The following is a 16,946-nucleotide window of genomic DNA, read 5'->3' as shown; positions in this document are numbered from 1 at the left end:
AACCAAGGCTGACAGGCCAGTGAAGCAACATAAGTGCCTGTAGAGTCCGATCTCCAGCATCAGAGACACACATGATCTTAGATGACACCATCTGTCACTTACACCAGTTGTCCCCTGCCCCATGTCTCAGTCGTATCACCGCAGCTCTACTCAAGAAAGAGTCATTCCATCATTTTGGTGGCACTTCAAAGCAGCGGCCACATTCCCACACCACTGCTTTAAAAATTCATCTTGGTCAGTGTGCCTTTTGACAGAGTAAAAGGCTCTGCTGGGTCATCCACTGGTCTTCACTACTTGATTTTCCCCTTGCCAATTTTAAGACACAAACCATTATACACAACCAAAGTTAAAACAAACTACTCTCTCCCCTGCTCGCCCCTGCATTGTATGAATAATTTATTCTTTTCCAGTTTTGTACAGAAAAGGTTTGGAAGATGAAAACTCTGGGAAATTATTCTTTGCAAAGGAAAGGACTAATATACACCAACAGGAATTTAAATCCTGTGATACTTTGTGCATATTAATGTTTATTCCATTTATTCGGAGCATGGTATTTATCTGACTAACCAAGCCCCCTCAAATTCACAGGCATTAACACTGTGTTTATGACACTTTACGGGCCTCAGCATTAGGGTTTACAAATAAAATATTACCAGGTTGTTGCAGAATAGCAAGGGCTATCTGCAGTTGTATATCAAGGTACATGTGGGCTTGTCCAACACTCACATGATATATCATCAACAGTGCAGCTTCAAGTACTCCTTGTGTGGATCAGAGGCAAATCTGCACAGGCATTTTATTATGCTTTGCTCCACTTAATGTTATGTTGTCTGCATTAAAGGGTCACAAACCCCCTACATGCCTAAGGGCTGAAGGACATTTATGCACAATATTCAGCTGTGAGATCAAAAGACTTATTCGAATATTCAGAGTCCTGTTTTTACAGGTAGTTCTTGTGGTACGAGAAAAACCCCACAAAGCCTATGTCTGGAACTGGACCATAACATTTGATACCGTACAATATGATACAATCTTCTATGGAGAATTTTAAGGTTAAAACACTGCTGAGGAGCAAAGAAATAGAATTGGGTGATTAAAAATTGACTTCCATCCCTTGCCCTTATGCAGAGTGCTGTCAGAAAGATTATACCCCTGCAAAGCAAGTGGCAAATCCAAGGGGAAAGTAAATCTCTTGAGTCAGAAAACTTGACTAAGTAGATTTTTCATAAAGGGACAAGCCTGTGCCCTGTGTTTCTTATGCACAGCATTTGCTTTTAGATGTAGTTTTTAAGTGAGTTTAGCAAAGGGCTTCTGAAAAATCTAGCTCTACCAGCATTCATTCTCAAACAGCAGACTTGCTGCTGCTTTACAGCACTCTTACTGTGAATAAAATCGTAAGAGACAGATGCATGTCCCCATGAATAACTGTCTTCACCAGTAAGAGATTAGAATTGATCTGTCATGTTTCATCAGCAATAGTCACCAATCACATATCTCCATGCATCACTGGGGATGACAAATTAGCTGCAATCAGACCGGGCTTTGGCAGGCTCTGGAGCAGTGTCTGTACCTGCCCAGTTCAAATTACTATGGTTAGATTTTGCCAACTCGCTCATCAAGTGGCTCAAGCTCATTGAACGACTCACAAAACACTCCTCTTGCTCAAAGTTACATGAGCCAGCTCTGAAACAAGCTCCCCTCAGCAGCCTCATGCTCCTTATGCAGAGGCACTAAATGGCACAGAAGCACTGACTTACAGTAGTACACGACTAATTCATTCTGCAGCCCTCTTCTGAGTAGGAGTGATTCGTACAACTAATAGGCAACACTCTTAAGGAACAGACCTGCACTGAGGAAACGAAGGGTCTGTTAGAAGCTGAGTGCTTTGCCTGCAAGTTTCATGTTTCCTTAATATTCTTTTAAAAGGATTTTTTTCCTTAAACATACCACTACATGAATCAACTGGATCTTATCCCCCTTTATTTTCGTAGCATGAAGTGCCCAAAAAACAGCTGAACTGACAGTCTTAATCTTCACAGCATGACAGAGGCCAGGGACACCAATTAAAAGTGTTTATAAATTCAGTGTAGGAGGAAGATATACTTGTTAGGGTGGGTCATTCAACACTGGCACCTCACATAACTCCATATGGACATGCAAGATAAGCATATCCCTTCAGTTGCCATCTCACCAGGCTTTCACCTCGCTGGAAAGAGCTGGTTCAACTTCAAACAACAAATAAAAGATGGGTAATATGGTTGTAGCATTTACTCAAGCTAAAATGGCTCCCAGATTTTATTGCACTTTATAGTCATGGCAATTGGAAAACATGGTTTGCAATGTCCAGTCAAGAACTGTCAGGAAAATTGGTGACAATGCCAGGACTGCAACCCAGTTCACACTCTACTCTCATTGCTGAAAACACATCTACACAACCACCTCTAATGACACCTTAAGAGTGTTTAGACAAAGGTGTGCAAGGAGAAACACTTTGTGATGAATATAGTGTGCTGGTTTGGTCAACTAACCTGACTCACAAACACTGGCCACAGGTTACTTTCTCCTTTGGGATTTACTAAAGATAAATTATATCCAAAAACTTGAGACAGTTGGTGTTTCATGACAGCCATAAGGAAAATGGGCACCAATAAACAATACAAACCTTTCCCAACAGTTTACCTGAGGTATCATGTTTTTAAAGAAGGCTGGTTTTCATAAAAATACAGGCAACATTCACAAAACTGTAATGCATCATGTGATGCTTGCAATGGAAAGCTGCACATATGCAGCATCAACCATGGCAAAAATGTGAGTACAATCCCCACTGTGTTGATCCTTCCTTAAAGGAATAAGGATAAAGATACAGAATGAGCTTCAGCTGGTACTTGCCTCAGGTTAATTGGCAACTGGTTTGCATATGAGGAAGTGTAAATAGCTGCTTTAAACACAAATGAGAAGCAGGTCCAATTCCCACCTTTTCATAAGCACAATACTTGAAAGAACAGGTTCTCAGAAACACAGACCTTTCAAACATGCTACTAGAGACCTAGGTCTGAATTATTCCCTATCCACTGCAAAAATAAGCTGGTAAAGCCACCTTACTTAATACTAAACACTGCTCTTCAGTGCACTAGTTCCTTACCCTTCAAGGATGAGAAGCCTCCAGATGATTAGGCTCCTAAATTAGTCACCAAAACCACATGTCTGTGAGCCCTTCTCAAGAAGCAGTCACTGCAAGGCTTGCAGTTTGCGCTAGAAAAAACCTGACTTATCCCCCCTACCTCTGAACACTTTGTTTACAACCATAAATTCAACCATAGCCCAGTGGCAAGAACAAGATAAACAATTTCTTTCTTCCTTTTCTTCCCAACATGCAGTTGAAGGTGACTTTCAGCAAGTCCACCAGTGGAAATTAAACTCTGTTGAAAAGAAGTAATTTGAAGATATGCAATCCAGTTAACTCAGTAACATACCTAATTGAAAAAATACTACTGAGACACTGCTTGGACTTGAATAATGCCACTGAGCCATCAATCTGCAAACACATGTAGAACCCAAGTTTCCATACAATGATTATTAGGCAATTGCTTGATTTTGCTACTTGGGAAGATTTTGCAATAACAGAGAAAGAAACAAATCCATAATGAAAGTGCATGGGAGAGTTAAAAGCCTTCCAACCCCCCACAGCCCTTCTCTATGGCCAGGCCCACCCAGCCTACTTTGTATCCACTTCCTTTCATTGTCCCCCATTCTCCAGAGCTTGATGTGAAACAGAGTCCAAAAGGATCCTCAGCGCACACCATGTTCATATCAGCAGTTTGTTATCATCTGCAGTAACAACTTCAGACAGGCAGCTAGAAACACAAGTTCTAAGGAGTGTTCTGTCTCGTCTTCCAATACACATTATAAAATGGCTGCACCACATTTACTCTTCTTTACCTTTTCTATGCAAAGTCACTGTCCTTCGAACTGTGACGTGATAGCAAAGCTCTGCTATAATTCCAGACTGGAATATTAACTAAAACCCCACAGAAATGCAACAGAAACTGTTCGAACACAGAAGCTTGCCTTAATCCCCACAAGACTTCTCATTTACATTACCAAAGAGCAGACAAGTACCCAAACCCCATTCCTAAAAAGGTTTGCACACAAGTTGTAGGAATTGCAAGAGGCGTTCACACTTGGAGCCTCCTATGCCCCATGTGGTACAGGCAGCCAATAATGCTCACAGCAGTTGATACCGCACCATCAGGGTGCTGGTAAAACCTCACCAAGCCGCTGCACTTAGACTTGTGCTTGTCTTGTCCCCCCCCTTTCAGACAGGGATGCAAAGGCTGTCTCCTCACTCATAGCAGGGGCACGTCTGCATTCCCAGTCTGCCATTGATTTCCTTTGGAACTGCTCAGCCAGTTTAAGCGTAAGCAGGAGCCTCTTCATCACCATCACAGTTAATTTAACTCTACCACCATCACGGGCAAGGCTCTGAAAACTGCGAGGTTCTCTTCTGAAATAAAACTATTAATCAGATAGGATTAATGCTCACACAAGGAAATGCAGAAGTGTTAAACCTGTCAGATTTTTATTAATCTCTATGTTTTATGGAACACTTACCCTTTGAAAAGCCACACTGTGTTCCCCAAGCATGCAGATTAATAGTGCGAGTGAACTAAATCAACAAAACCCACTCTGGCCCTGGGTTAAGGTGTACTCAGCACTTAAACCGAAACTCTTAAGTGTGTCCTGAGCATGCCACAATAAACAGCCTTCGAGAACCAGCTTTAGAGGAGACCTGTCCGTAGTACCTGCTGCTGGCAACCTGCTACAAAGGTTTAAACCCCTTTTCCTTGCTGCTGGAGCCCACGGACACGGCTCAGGCCCTCAGCTTCCTTCAGACTGAAGGTGATTCAAGGCTTTGAGGTAAACACTTCGAGGTTTACCTTTCTCTCTTCACATTGAAGGGAAACCTCCCCTAAACGGCAAGCAAACACTCCCCACCCCCCAAAACAGGCCAGCCCCCGTCTCCAAACACATTCGCCTTCCTTCAGCCGAGCTAGGCAGGCTCCTCTGGTGAAGGGCAGCTTTAGCAATCACCTTCCTCTGGAGAGCGGGACTGAGAGGGAAACATCTACCTCAGGAAGCCGAGCTCCTCTTCCCGCGCTCGGCCCCGGGCGGGCTCACCCCAGGGCCGCCGCCTCAGGGCAACAGGCACGGGGCGCGCCACGCCGGCGGACGGGAGCAGGGACCCGCCCGGCTCCCGCTCCGCTTCCCGCGCCTCCCCTCAGCACCCACAGTGACCTCCCTGCTCCGCCGCGTCCTTATCTCACCCCGCCCCGGGAACGCCATTGGCTATTCCCGCCGCCCATCATCCGGATCCCCGCCTCCCATTGGCCAGATGCCCACCCATCAGCCGGCTCCCCGCCTCCCATTGGCCATCTGCCCACTAGAAGACGGGCGCACGAGCAACTTCCTCGTCCGTCCGGCGGCGCCTCGCGCTGCGATTGGAAGAGCGGCGGCTCCTCAACCGCCCATCGCCCCCAATCACTCGCGAAGAGAGCCGCCAGTCACGCCGCCGCCTCGCCTCCGAGTACCATTGGCCCAGTAACCCCTTTTCGGGCTTTCTTTTCTCTTCATTGGCTAATTGGATCGGATAGGGAGCTGCGATTGGGCAAAAAGCAGGTCTCGGGGGCGGAACTCGGCTCGGAGGGAGAGTTAATTGGCCGTCAGGCCGGACCGGCACCATGTGATTGGCAGGAGAGGTGAAGAAGGCGGGGCCGCCCGAGGTGAGGGTTGTGTGAGGTGAGGGAATCTCGCGGGGTCTCGCTAGCTCTGGGCGCGGAGGCGCGCGGTGATTGGGCGGCGGGGGTCAAGGGGGCGGGACTGAGTCAGGGAGTCTCTGCAGCGGCCGAGTCCTATGGGCCGGCGGCGCTGGGTCCCGGTCGGTGATTGGGTGGGGGCGGCTCTCGCGGAGCCTGGTGGGCCGGGTCCGATTGGCTGCGGGCGGGTGTCGGGCGCGCGCCCCGCATGGGGGCGGAGGGGGGGGGGGGTGGCCGGCCCGGGTGCGCGTGCCCGCTGTGCGCTCCGCGCTGGGGCTCCGTGAGAAGGTGAGTGCCGGCGGCGGGCGAGGCGGCGGCCGGGGGGCGGAGCGGCGCGGAGCGGCGGCGGCCTGAGGAGAGCCCGGCAGCCCGCTGCCCCCACCGCTGCTGCCGCACGCACGCACCGGAGACCCCCCCCCCCTTCCTCTTCTTCCTCCCTTCACCCGCTGTCCCGCGCCCTCCCCGCCCCGCTGAGGGGGGGCCGCGGCCGCCCGCGCTCCCCGCTGAGGCGCTGCCCGCCGCCGGCCCCGGGTCGGGCTGTCAGGGCTCCGCCGCCGCCGCCCCCATCGCCCCCCGGCCCTCCCCTGTCATCCATTTGTCACCCGCCCCCTCCCCGCCCTGCCCCGGCCCTTCTCCTCACCCTCTATTTTTATCCGCTTCCCAGCCCGCTGCCCTCCCGCCCGCCCCCGCGCCCTCCCCTCCTCGCCCCTCACCACTTCTCCTGGGCGCCCGTGCTTGTTTCGGGCCTTCCAGGAAAAGTTGCAGAGTCCCGAGTTGTTTGATTTATTTTATTCTTTCTCTCTGTTCGAGGGAGCAGGTGTCTGAAGGAGGGAGCTATGTAGGAGGTGCCGGGGCACTCAGGGAGGTTCCGAGGCGATAAGTGGAGAGGATGTGGGAATGGAAGGGATAAAGTCGCCAGTGCTCTCAGGGTGTTCCAGGGGAGAGACTCGGCACCCTCCTCCTGCGGGGAAGGGGGATTGAGCACCCCAGTTCTGTTTCATTAACAAACAAACAACAAAGTGAAGGACAGAACCAAACCCAGCCCAACCCAGTGGCCCGAGGATGGAGTTTCAGTAGCCACCCACAGCTGGACTCTTGGGGGAAGAGGGTTCGTGCACGCTGGCTCACGCACACATGAAGAGAGTCTCAAAGTTGTTTGGCTTCACGAAGAGATAAGGCCGGTCGAGCTCAATGTTTTTAAAGGTGGGCCGTGTATGATGAAACCCAACGTCTTTTAAAGTGTAGCAGATTTCATTTTTATGGCCAAATGACAGCTTGACCCAGTTGTTATCCAATCAAAGGGCATTTTTTTGAATGTCTCTTTGTGGCACAACAGCCAACGCAAAAATGATGGCGGCTTACAATGGCGGTACGTCTGCGGCGGCAGCAGGTCACCACCACCACCATCACCACCACCTTCCTCACCTCCCTCCTCCTCACCTCCATCACCACCACCACCCTCAGCATCACTTGCACCCTGGCTCTGCAGCTGCGGTCCATCCCGTGCAGCAGCATGCCTCTTCGGCGGCTGCGGCTGCGGCGGCTGCGGCCGCAGCGGCGGCGATGTTAAACCCGGGGCAGCAGCAGCCGTATTTCCCATCCCCGGCACCAGGCCAGGCCCCTGGACCAGCTGCAGCAGCCCCAGCTCAGGTACAAGCTGCAGCAGCCGCTGCAGTTAAAGCGCACCATCATCAGCACTCACAACATCCACAGCAGCAACTGGACATTGAGCCGGACAGACCTATTGGATACGGAGCCTTTGGGGTTGTCTGGTGAGTAAAGAAAACAAAAACCAAACCGATTTGTTCATTTTTTACCAGATCATAATTCATCCTTGGCTTTGTCATTTGTATCAGAATACCAGAAAGCTGCTTACTACAGTTTTCACTGGGTTTTTTCTGTTCTTAGAAAGTTGGCTTCACTTGTTTTTGTTGGCAGAAGGAGGTTTAGAGTGGTGAAGAGCAACCTCTGACCAACAGGCCACACCACCATTCTCCTCTGAGACAAATGCAACGTGTACTTCTTATACATTTCATTAGAATATGCATTCTGTGTAGCTGAGCTGTGCTTCCTAAAATTTCAGGTTAACAAATGAGCATTAGAATATATGATGTGACCTGACTTAAGAGGTAGGAAGTAAAAGCATATGAAAATGTCTTCCTTCTTCAGTCACCTGTCAAGATCTTTGTCTAGGAGACTGTTTGACCTGCGGTAGCGTGCTGTGTGCTACCTGAATCAGAATGCCTGAACTTTGCTCTCTTCTCATAAATGTAAATGGGCTTTTTCCGTCTCACGGTAGCACTGCCTGCAGTCCTTGTGTTCCCCTTCCTGCTTCAGAGGGTTCTCTCAGTGGAGCACAATCTTTTGTACTGTATTCTGTGACCACTTTGATGCAGTGTATGTAATTATTGCCCTTCCCGATCACTGAAGCAAGACTGATGTGATTTTTTTCTCTCTCTCCATTTTTCATAAATGGCTGTCAGTTTACGGTATTCCGACACGTTCATTAGGAGCACGGAGCAGCCTCGGTGCTGGTGCTGAGATCAGGCATGTTGCAGCACACTTCCTGTACGGCAAACACAAAGTTTGAAGTGTGCCACTGTCTGTTGTGGCCCTGCAGAACTTTCCACAGCGCTCGGTCCCTGCGACGTTCTGTGGTGCTCGAGGAGCTTTGCCTTAGGTACAGCCCGAGCTGTAATTCTACTGAGGGAGAGGTGTTAAGTGGTGGGGCTTGCAGCCTGTGCCAGCATATGGTGGCAGAGTGCTTTGCAGGACAGGCCTTGGAAGAGCAGGACACGATATTCCTCCATCCCAGCACTTAATGCTGCTCACTCGTAACCAGATCGTGCTGTAATAAACTCGTGTTCCCTAAGAAGGCTGAACAAGCTGCACAGAGCAGGGGTAGGTTAATGTTGTGGTTGATCTTGTGTTCCTTAATGCAGAAGGCCCTGGGGGTTAATTTAAATGCAAAGCTTTCAGGGTCGCAGGGGTGCTGTTGCACAGGTACTTCCGCCGCGTTTGTGCTCTGGTGTGGTATTAAGAAGTTGATAGAAAAGAATGAAACCTGACAAGGAATCTGCTCTAAGAAATTATCTGAAGAAATTTCCATCTGTTCAGATATTTTTTGGATAAAGTGTGGAGTTTTTTTAACTTAATTGTTGCAGGCTTGCTTAAATTTAGCTTGTTATGTAAGATCAGCCCTTGCTGTCGTGTGGTTTACCAGGATGGATTTCCTAGGTCTTTATTTTGTCAGTTCTGTTTGCCAAAAAATAAGGTGCAGAGAGAGATCTGCTTTCATAACGTTCAGTAGAATAAAAGGTGATTTAGATGCCTATTTAAATATTTATATATATTTATATTTAAATATAATGTCATTAAGAATGCCGAGGGGAAAAACAAAAGTGTGCAAAGAAGGGTTTGCTCTTGACTGACACCAGGTACCAAAAGTGTTCACCCGTCCGAGCCCCTTGCCCATGCCCTGCCTCCACTCTAGCAGGGATTGCCACTGGTGGGACCGTGCTTGCAAAGTTGTGACTGCGGCTTTTACTGCAGCTTGGGGGGGAAGGAAGGGGAGGGTGTTAAGTGAAATAAAAGCAGAAGCTTGGAGGTAGCTCCCCTTCGGCACAGTTGCAAGGCTTGCAGACTGAGAAGGTAACTGGTTGAGATGAGTTTCTCTTTGCTCACCTATATTTGAACTCAGTGGTCACTGCTAGGCTCTGGCATTTTGTATTAACTTCTGTGGGTGAATGCAGGCTGCGTGCAGGAGTCTGTAAGCAATAATTAAACTGAATTTTAGATGTAATTCAAAACGTGAAAGAATGCCTGTGTAATTTAATTGTAGCTACCTGAGATAATGCAACCGAACAGAAACATCGATTTGGGTATTTATAGTTTAAATTGACTTAGACATGAAAAATGTATGCTTTGGTACAAGTGTAAACACAGAATTTTGAGAAGCATAAGGCCTAAGCTGATTGTGAATAAGGATTCTGTTGCTTGTCTGTCTCTTTCTGAGCATGTATTTGCACTAATAGATAACTGAGAAGTTCCTATCTGTGCTTCTGAGGGAGATGGATGTTATTCTGCAGACAGTTTGAGTATTTGAAGAAGCAGTCTTTCATCTCGCTTCTCGGATGTGTCACTGCATTGTCTAGAAAGACACAACTCACCCTGCAGTGAAGTTTAGCTCGTCAAAGAAGTAATCAGAGGCGTGTGGTATTGAGTTTCCCGTTCGCTTACTGAGAGAGACTGTGACTTGGCAGTTGAATTACCATTTGTCATTAGTTCATTTGTCCGGTACTTTATGATGTTTTGGGGCAGCTAATGTGCTGCTGGAGTTTCTCACTCGTGAAGAGCCAAAGCATCGTGCTTCAGCATTTTCATTATTAACTCATGCAGGCTTGTACTGCTGGTGTTTGTACACACAGACTGTGTCCTCGCTCATCTCATCACCGTTAATACTTGAAATCAGCTCCCACTGGCGCATTAACTCCTTTGAATCCATGTAGCTCTTAAAGTGAACTTAACCCAAGCTGGCAAAGCAGGAGAGACTCTCTTGATCAATCAGCATTAAATTACTATATTTACCCATTTTCATTGTGTGTTAACATAGAGATGTGCATGTTAACACCAGAGCTTGATGCTTCTGAGCTGGGACCGTTGGGGGCAGTAGCTGAAGCAGGACAAGGTGTCTTGGTGCCATCCCCAGGTCCAGCAGATTTGCTTAACTGCACCCTGGTTTGGCACCTCACCATGAACTATTCTGGGTCCCTCATTTGCTCAAAACAGCAATTTGCTCTTCAAGCATTCTCTGCTTCACATTAATTAATGTGTTCTGAAAGTGCTGAAAAAGACCCAGATTTGAGTTCCAGCCATAAACTCTGTCTGTGCCTCACGTTTCAGACTTTACAGCTGACTTTCAGAAGTCTCGGGTGTGTATTCTGAGAATAAGGAGCTGTCCTTTGCAGAAGTGCTCCTGTTTTGCTGGGGAGACATGCTGCTGCCATCTGGTGGGATTCCTACAAGTAATAATAACCATGATTAAAAAATTACCCATTGAACCTGCCAAGGCTTGAAGGGTTTGGTGAAGCCTTCTTAGCCGTGCAAGAGGTGCTCATGCTGTTGTATGCAGGGTTCCTCCACCGCTGAAGAGGAACTGCAGCTTCCGAGGAGGTAGGCAGGGAACAAATTACTTTTGCTGCTGTTGTTAAAACGCTGCTGCTGAAATGTCTTGTTGGTTGGGGTAGTTCTGCTTTAGTGAGGTAAGAAACTGTGGCTCTGCTAGGCATGTTTGTCTCTAATGCTGAGCAGTTATTGTCATTCATCAAAGATTGTGAAATCCAGCAACTGCTTTAGTATTAGCAAAAAGTTCCCCATCTCTGTGGGAAATGTGTTACAGAGACAATAGATACTGGTGTCTTGTTTTGTTGTTTTGAAGTCCCTGTTTACACAGTTTTAAATTGCACTGTATTCTTCTAATACTTTTTATTCAGGAAGTCAAACAGCAGTTTAACGTTCCAAATAGTTTGGCTGTTGATGTCGAGGTAGGACATTATGTGCAGGCTGCTGTAACTTTCAAAGGCAGGAATAATTCAGCCTAAATCTACCGTTCATTCCTGGCCTTCAGAGCCCTGGAAGCACTAAAGTCCATGCTAAATAAAAATTGAGAGAATATTGCACACAATTGATTGTTGCCTGGATCCTAGAACTATTTTTAAAGGGTTTTATCACTACGCTGATACTAAGCACGGCGGTAGGAAAGGCGTTCCCCAGGATAAACTGATAATCTCTTGTTACTTTAAAGGAACGTGTGCTGAGCCAGTGTGCAATCGAGATAATTTGTTTTGGACAAAATTGCTAGAATGTATATTAGGGGGAAAAAAAAAGACATTACAGCTTCAAAATGATGAATAATGGCAGATGAGAGCCCCTTCTGACCTGCGAACCACAAGGATGTTTTGCATAGTTAATGCAAATGGTAATGCAAAAGTCCTGCCTGGTGAGCATGGAAAGTTTAGAAAGAGCCGATTGAGGAACATTTGTTTTATCAAACCCTTTAAGACTTTTGGAGTGAGAGATTTTTTTCCCCTCAGCTAAAGCTGTTTATCTCATGACCTTTTTCCAGTCCCTCAAACCTGACCTGTTAGTGGAACACAGTACTCCAACGGCTGGGAAATGTCCCATGTAAATTAGCATTTAGATGGGCAGTTGTTTGCTTTGCTTTAGCCTGTTCCATCTGACATTTTGTGTTAGGCTGAAATGACTTTTTTGTTATTGATCAGCAAGATACAAAATGAGTCTCAAGTTTATCCTGGAGCTCTCACTGTGAGTGAGACTCAGCACTGAGTGGAGAGCTGTGAGCAAGAAGCGATAGCTCTGGGAGATGGAACAGAATATCCACCAGAATTGGATCAAGAGGCTCTGGAAGGAGTAATCCACACCAATGATGTTACTCAGAAGATCCCCACAAAACATTCAAAGTGAGCAAATCCAAGACAAATCCAAAGAGCCTTTTAAAGTACTGATGTTACAGCTGGCTAAGATGCAACAACAGTACTAATCAAGAATGTAACTCCTAAGAGTGGGAAGCATCTACAGTGTGAGGTGTTGATTTTTTGAGTGGTGAAATTTGCTTTAGAAAGGGGCAACAAAAGTGCTTAGAAATCATAAATACTGCTTATTAAATAATAGGTCAAAATAGTTAAAAAAGAAAAATCCAGGGTTTTTGGAGGCCTTGGTTGTCTGTGTCAGCTGCTGTGTGAGGAGGGGCACTCAGGGTGATGGTGTTTGCCTTCCCGGGTCACCGTTAGGTGTGATGGAGCCCAGCTGTGCTGGGGGTGGCTGAGCACCTGCCTGCACGGGAAGTGGGGAAGGAGTTCCTCGTGTTACCTATTAAACTGTCTTTGCCTCAACCCACAGGTTTCCTCACTTTCCCAATTCCCTCCCCATCCCACTGGGGAGGAGCCAGTGGCTCTGTGGGGCTCAGTTGGCTGTTGGGGTTAAACTGTGGCAGTTTTCCACTTTTTCTGTGTTCTACTTGAGTGAGTTTTCCTGTTGTGTGAGCTCTGATGCAGATAGGCAGTGATTTCCTAAGCAAGAGACTAAGTCGGTTTTATCCAGTTATTTCTTGGAGGAAACCATGAGGATGCCTGAGGCAAAAGAAGCGATGCTGGCAATGGGCACATTACGGAGCAGTGTGCATTGTGTTTCACACTTAACCAGCACAATTTAAGGATCTGCAGGTGATTATCTTTAATCTCTATGTCAGTATTTTTTAAAGCATTGCTGTATCTAAATTGGATTCTGACTCTATTAGTGAAGAAATATAGCAGAACAATGACTTACTTAGGGGTTTATATGGGGAATTCTGCAAAGCTTCTAGGTTTAAGTTGGGTTGCTTATTTTATTTTTTCAAATTTCTTGAAAAGAAAAATTCTCTTAACAGTTAAATGTCTATTCCCTGAATGTGCTGCATTAAATGAAATGGATATAATAACTCCTTGCTTTTAAATTAGATGTTGGGAATTAGGTGAAATTCAAGCTAAGCAATATACTAGATTGCTCATTATTGCCTTGCAAGATGATGCAGGAAGGGAGGAATGTGGATAGCATTTGATTTTTGTCAAAGATGGGTGAGGACCGTTTTGGATAAATCAGTTGGCTGTAAATTATGCCAGGGTCAGCAGCATTTCGGGTCGCTCGAAATGCATGTTCCTTTGCAGCACCTGCAGATCCTGTATCCACATGCTGATAATGCAGTTAGATCCTGGGAGCACTCGCTGCCCTCGGAATTCTGCAAGTGTTGCTGTAGAACAGCTTGTGACTGGATCCACAATCTGATACTGATTTTTCAGAAGAGGTATTTCAGATGTTTCCCCTCTCCCCCCATGCACTCTTCCATCTTCCTTAAGAGAGTGTTTAGATTGCCCATTTCATTAATCCTAAAGCACAAGTGCCTTTAGTGTTTATGAATGGGCGAAAGCATAAGCATTCCTACCTGGTGTAGGTGATCAAATGGAGTAGTAAATAAAGGTGAGTAACAAGTGTGTGTGTTGTGTGGTGCTGCTTGATGTCGCCAGGCTGCTTGATTTCTTGGGGGAACAGTGGGATTGAGAATGAAAACAGCTTTGGGCAGGTAAAGTAGAAGGAAGCCTTTGGGATATGTTTGAAGTGTTTGATGACTTGTAATGGTTGCATCTGGGTCTCATGTATCTTTAATCCTCTGGAAAGTTCTGCCTTCTAGTCTGGAATACCTAACGTTTGGCTTTTCATGTGAGAAAAGCTAGCTGAGAGTTGAGTTGTGCTTACTTTAACTGAATTTGTGTTTATTTAAATGAACAGCAATTTGTTAATATAATTGGAAATGTTTTTTACAATGGCATGTTAAAGAAAATCCACAAAGAACTGTAATTTAAGTGTTGGGAAATAAGAGAAAAAATGAGAAGCTGGCTTAGACTGCAACACAGCACAGATGAGTGAGTCTCATGATGGAGGGAGGTGTTGGGGGAATAGGACTGTATTCTAGGCTAAAATAAAGTATTAGGTTAAACTGTTCCTGTAGGCTCCTGTATGTAAGTAGACCCATCTGTTCTGTATTTGAGGGTTAGCTTTTGAAGTCCTGCTTGTCTGAGTTGTTTGCAAGCAAATACTGAACAGTAGCTTTACTACCAGGTTTTGTGTACCAATGGGATCTAGCTCCCAGGTTCTTTTATGTGGAAGCTTTGGTTACTTGAGCGCCTTGGGGCTTTGGTTTCTTAAGAAGAAAAGCTGCAGTGGAGCAGGTGAGTCCTCTCCTTCCACACAATGTGAGAAGCTTCCCCCTCTGTATTTCTGAAGGATTGAAATGGCACATGGGGAACGCTATGATCTCCTTGTGTGATCAGGATCACGGCTGGAAGGAGTGTGCAGCTGGGCTGTGATACTCACTCAGTTCACATCTGTGTCCTGCTTGGTCTAACAATGGTGGTGGCCACCCCTACAACCTCTGCACTCATATTCTCGTGCAGGGCTTGTAGAAGGTGTGCTGGGGCACCCTCAGTTACCTGCTCATAGCCAGAGGATGTTACGGGACTGTTCTGACTCTTCAAAACAGAATTTCAACTGACACACAGAATGAGTAATTTTCCCCCACTCTTGTGGGTTACACCTTTGCTGTGTTGGGTTTCTGTTAGTCCAGTTTCCGTGCTTATTTCCAAACTCTGGAGATTTCCTGAGATTAGAATTGGCTTCTTCGTTGAATTCATTGAAAAATGAAAGTCCTTGAGCAGAGAATAAGATGATACAGAGGTAATTCAGGCTTTAAAATCCTTGTGGAATGTGAGAAGTTACATAAGAAGTAGGGTCTCTACTGGGAACAGGTCCTAGTGTTTACTGAAACCCCATTTGTTTCTAGTCAAAAGAATTCAATAAAAGAAGCTTGTCTCAGTTCCTGCAATTTCCTCTGTAACCTTTAGAAGTGGGGAGTAAGCACTTGATTAAAGATTAAGTTATAAATATTACAAGTGTAATTTATCTGGAAATGTTTGGATTTTGTTCTGAAATTCAAATCTGTAGAACTCCTGGTACTTCCTGAATAGCTTGTGGCCACGTGGAATCTCTGTGGTGGATTATTTAATGGTGGTGATCAATGGCTGTTCTCGATTGCTTTTACCAGAGATTTACAGTGATACGATCGCTTTCTGTGTAGGAAATAGGGTCTCAGTTTCCAGCTGCAGCTCAGGTTTACACCAGTTTGAGTCTGTTCTAAACTACCTGTGAAGTTGGGAAATTCTGGAAGGAGTAAGTAATGTTTTTAGGTAAGGCAGCTTTAGTGTTGGTTCCACGAGCGATCGGACTCCTTAGTGCTGGTGTAAACTGCAGAGCTTGTTTTCAAACACAGGAAGATGCTTTACAGCTCTCCAGGTACTCATGTGGATGGGTTCAGCTGTTCCACAGACAGTTCAGTGCTGTCAGAATGGGCAAATCCCAGTATTACACTTTGGAACTACATCACATGGTAGATGCTGTAGGTTTCTCTTTATTGTGGCTCAAACTAACCATTACCTCCAATTCTGTAAAAATAGACCCCTGTGTGAGGTAGTAGATGCTTAAATGAAAGTGGCTTATGACAGGCAGTACAAATATGTATGTAAAGGATAGAGGCTTCTGTGGTTAATGCATTTATTTATTGATAACAGTGTTTGACCATAATAAGCAGTTACAAGGAAGAAGTGAATGTGAGTGGTAGTGGATGGGGTGGTAGCTAAAGGTGGTACCAACCATAGCAATTATCTGCTATCTAAATACAGAGAGGTTGCAAACACTAATGCTGTTGTACCAGTAAGCCAGTTCTTTTAAAAGAATGACATAGGTAACATGTTTTCTTTATTCTATTTTCTTTATTCCATTATTCTATTCTATGATTCTGTGATGTCTTTCTCTCTCACTGTGTGCAGACTGTCCTTTCATCACTTCCAACCTTTTTTCCTGTTTTCCAGTATTGTTTGCAGTGCTTTGCATGAAGTGCAGCTTATCAACAGCATGTTCAAATGAAGACAATAGTGTTTAGGTAGGAGGGCTAAATGGTGGAAAACAACTCCTGCTCCTCTTAGAAACCACTGGAGCTTCATCCATAGTGCACTGTAGGAATAACCTGGGAAAGAGCAGAGTTGCCTGCTCTGCAGAAACATTTGGCATTCCTGAGTGTGCCGTATGAATGGGTTACACAGTGGCCTGCGATGCCAAATAAGCAGATACTGAGTGAAGCCTGTCAGTCACAGAACTGAGCATCTTGTAGGGAAATCCCTGATGTGCCTGTGGCCAGGAATGCCCTAACTTGGCCAAAGTTAAATTGTTAAAATACGGATGCCTTTAGTATGTTTTATATCTTGTAGAGTGCACTGGGAGCCTTGATCAGTGAAATCATCGGCACATTCTTTTATGGTTTAGAGTACCTTCATTTTGCTGCGAATTAGAGAAGTTAGCCTGCTGGGAGTTCCAGTAATCATGGGAGAAGGCCAGTTGTGCCCAGTGAACCTGACGTGTGGGGTGTGGGTGCACACACCAGCACTGTGCACATACACACACACACGGCACGAGCACAGCGCTGGGCACCCGCCTGCAGGCAGCCTCACAGAAGAGGGAACTGTTCAGTGC

The 16,946-nt window shown here is 46.0% G+C and overlaps 1 protein-coding gene across 3 annotated transcripts in view; it reads left to right on the top strand.

The window, feature by feature from the left end:
• The first annotated feature begins 5,967 nt into the window (after positions 1-5,967).
• NLK (nemo like kinase) overlaps positions 5,968-16,946 on the top strand; it is a 43,127-nt gene continuing 32,148 nt past the window's right edge. The window contains exons 1-2 of one of the 3 annotated variants that reach the window (XM_061363307.1): positions 5,968-6,101; positions 6,631-7,585. In XM_061363307.1, the coding sequence (XP_061219291.1) occupies positions 7,128-7,585 (458 nt within the window). In that variant the 5' untranslated portion in view covers positions 5,968-6,101; positions 6,631-7,127. Of the gene's footprint in view, positions 6,102-6,467; positions 7,586-16,946 lie in introns of those variants that run through there. The other 2 variants (XM_061363308.1, XM_061363306.1) reach the window with 2 other exon arrangements.

The sequence above is a fragment of the Neopsephotus bourkii genome, unplaced genomic scaffold (genome assembly GCF_033783945.1).
Source record: "Neopsephotus bourkii isolate Nb327-2 ecotype Australia unplaced genomic scaffold, CSIRO-AGI_Nbou_v1 NB_1154, whole genome shotgun sequence".
NCBI classification, from domain to species: Eukaryota; Metazoa; Chordata; class Aves; order Psittaciformes; family Psittacidae; genus Neopsephotus; species Neopsephotus bourkii.
Note: the sequence above shows the minus strand (reverse complement) of the source record. Positions and strands in the feature narration are given on the sequence as shown.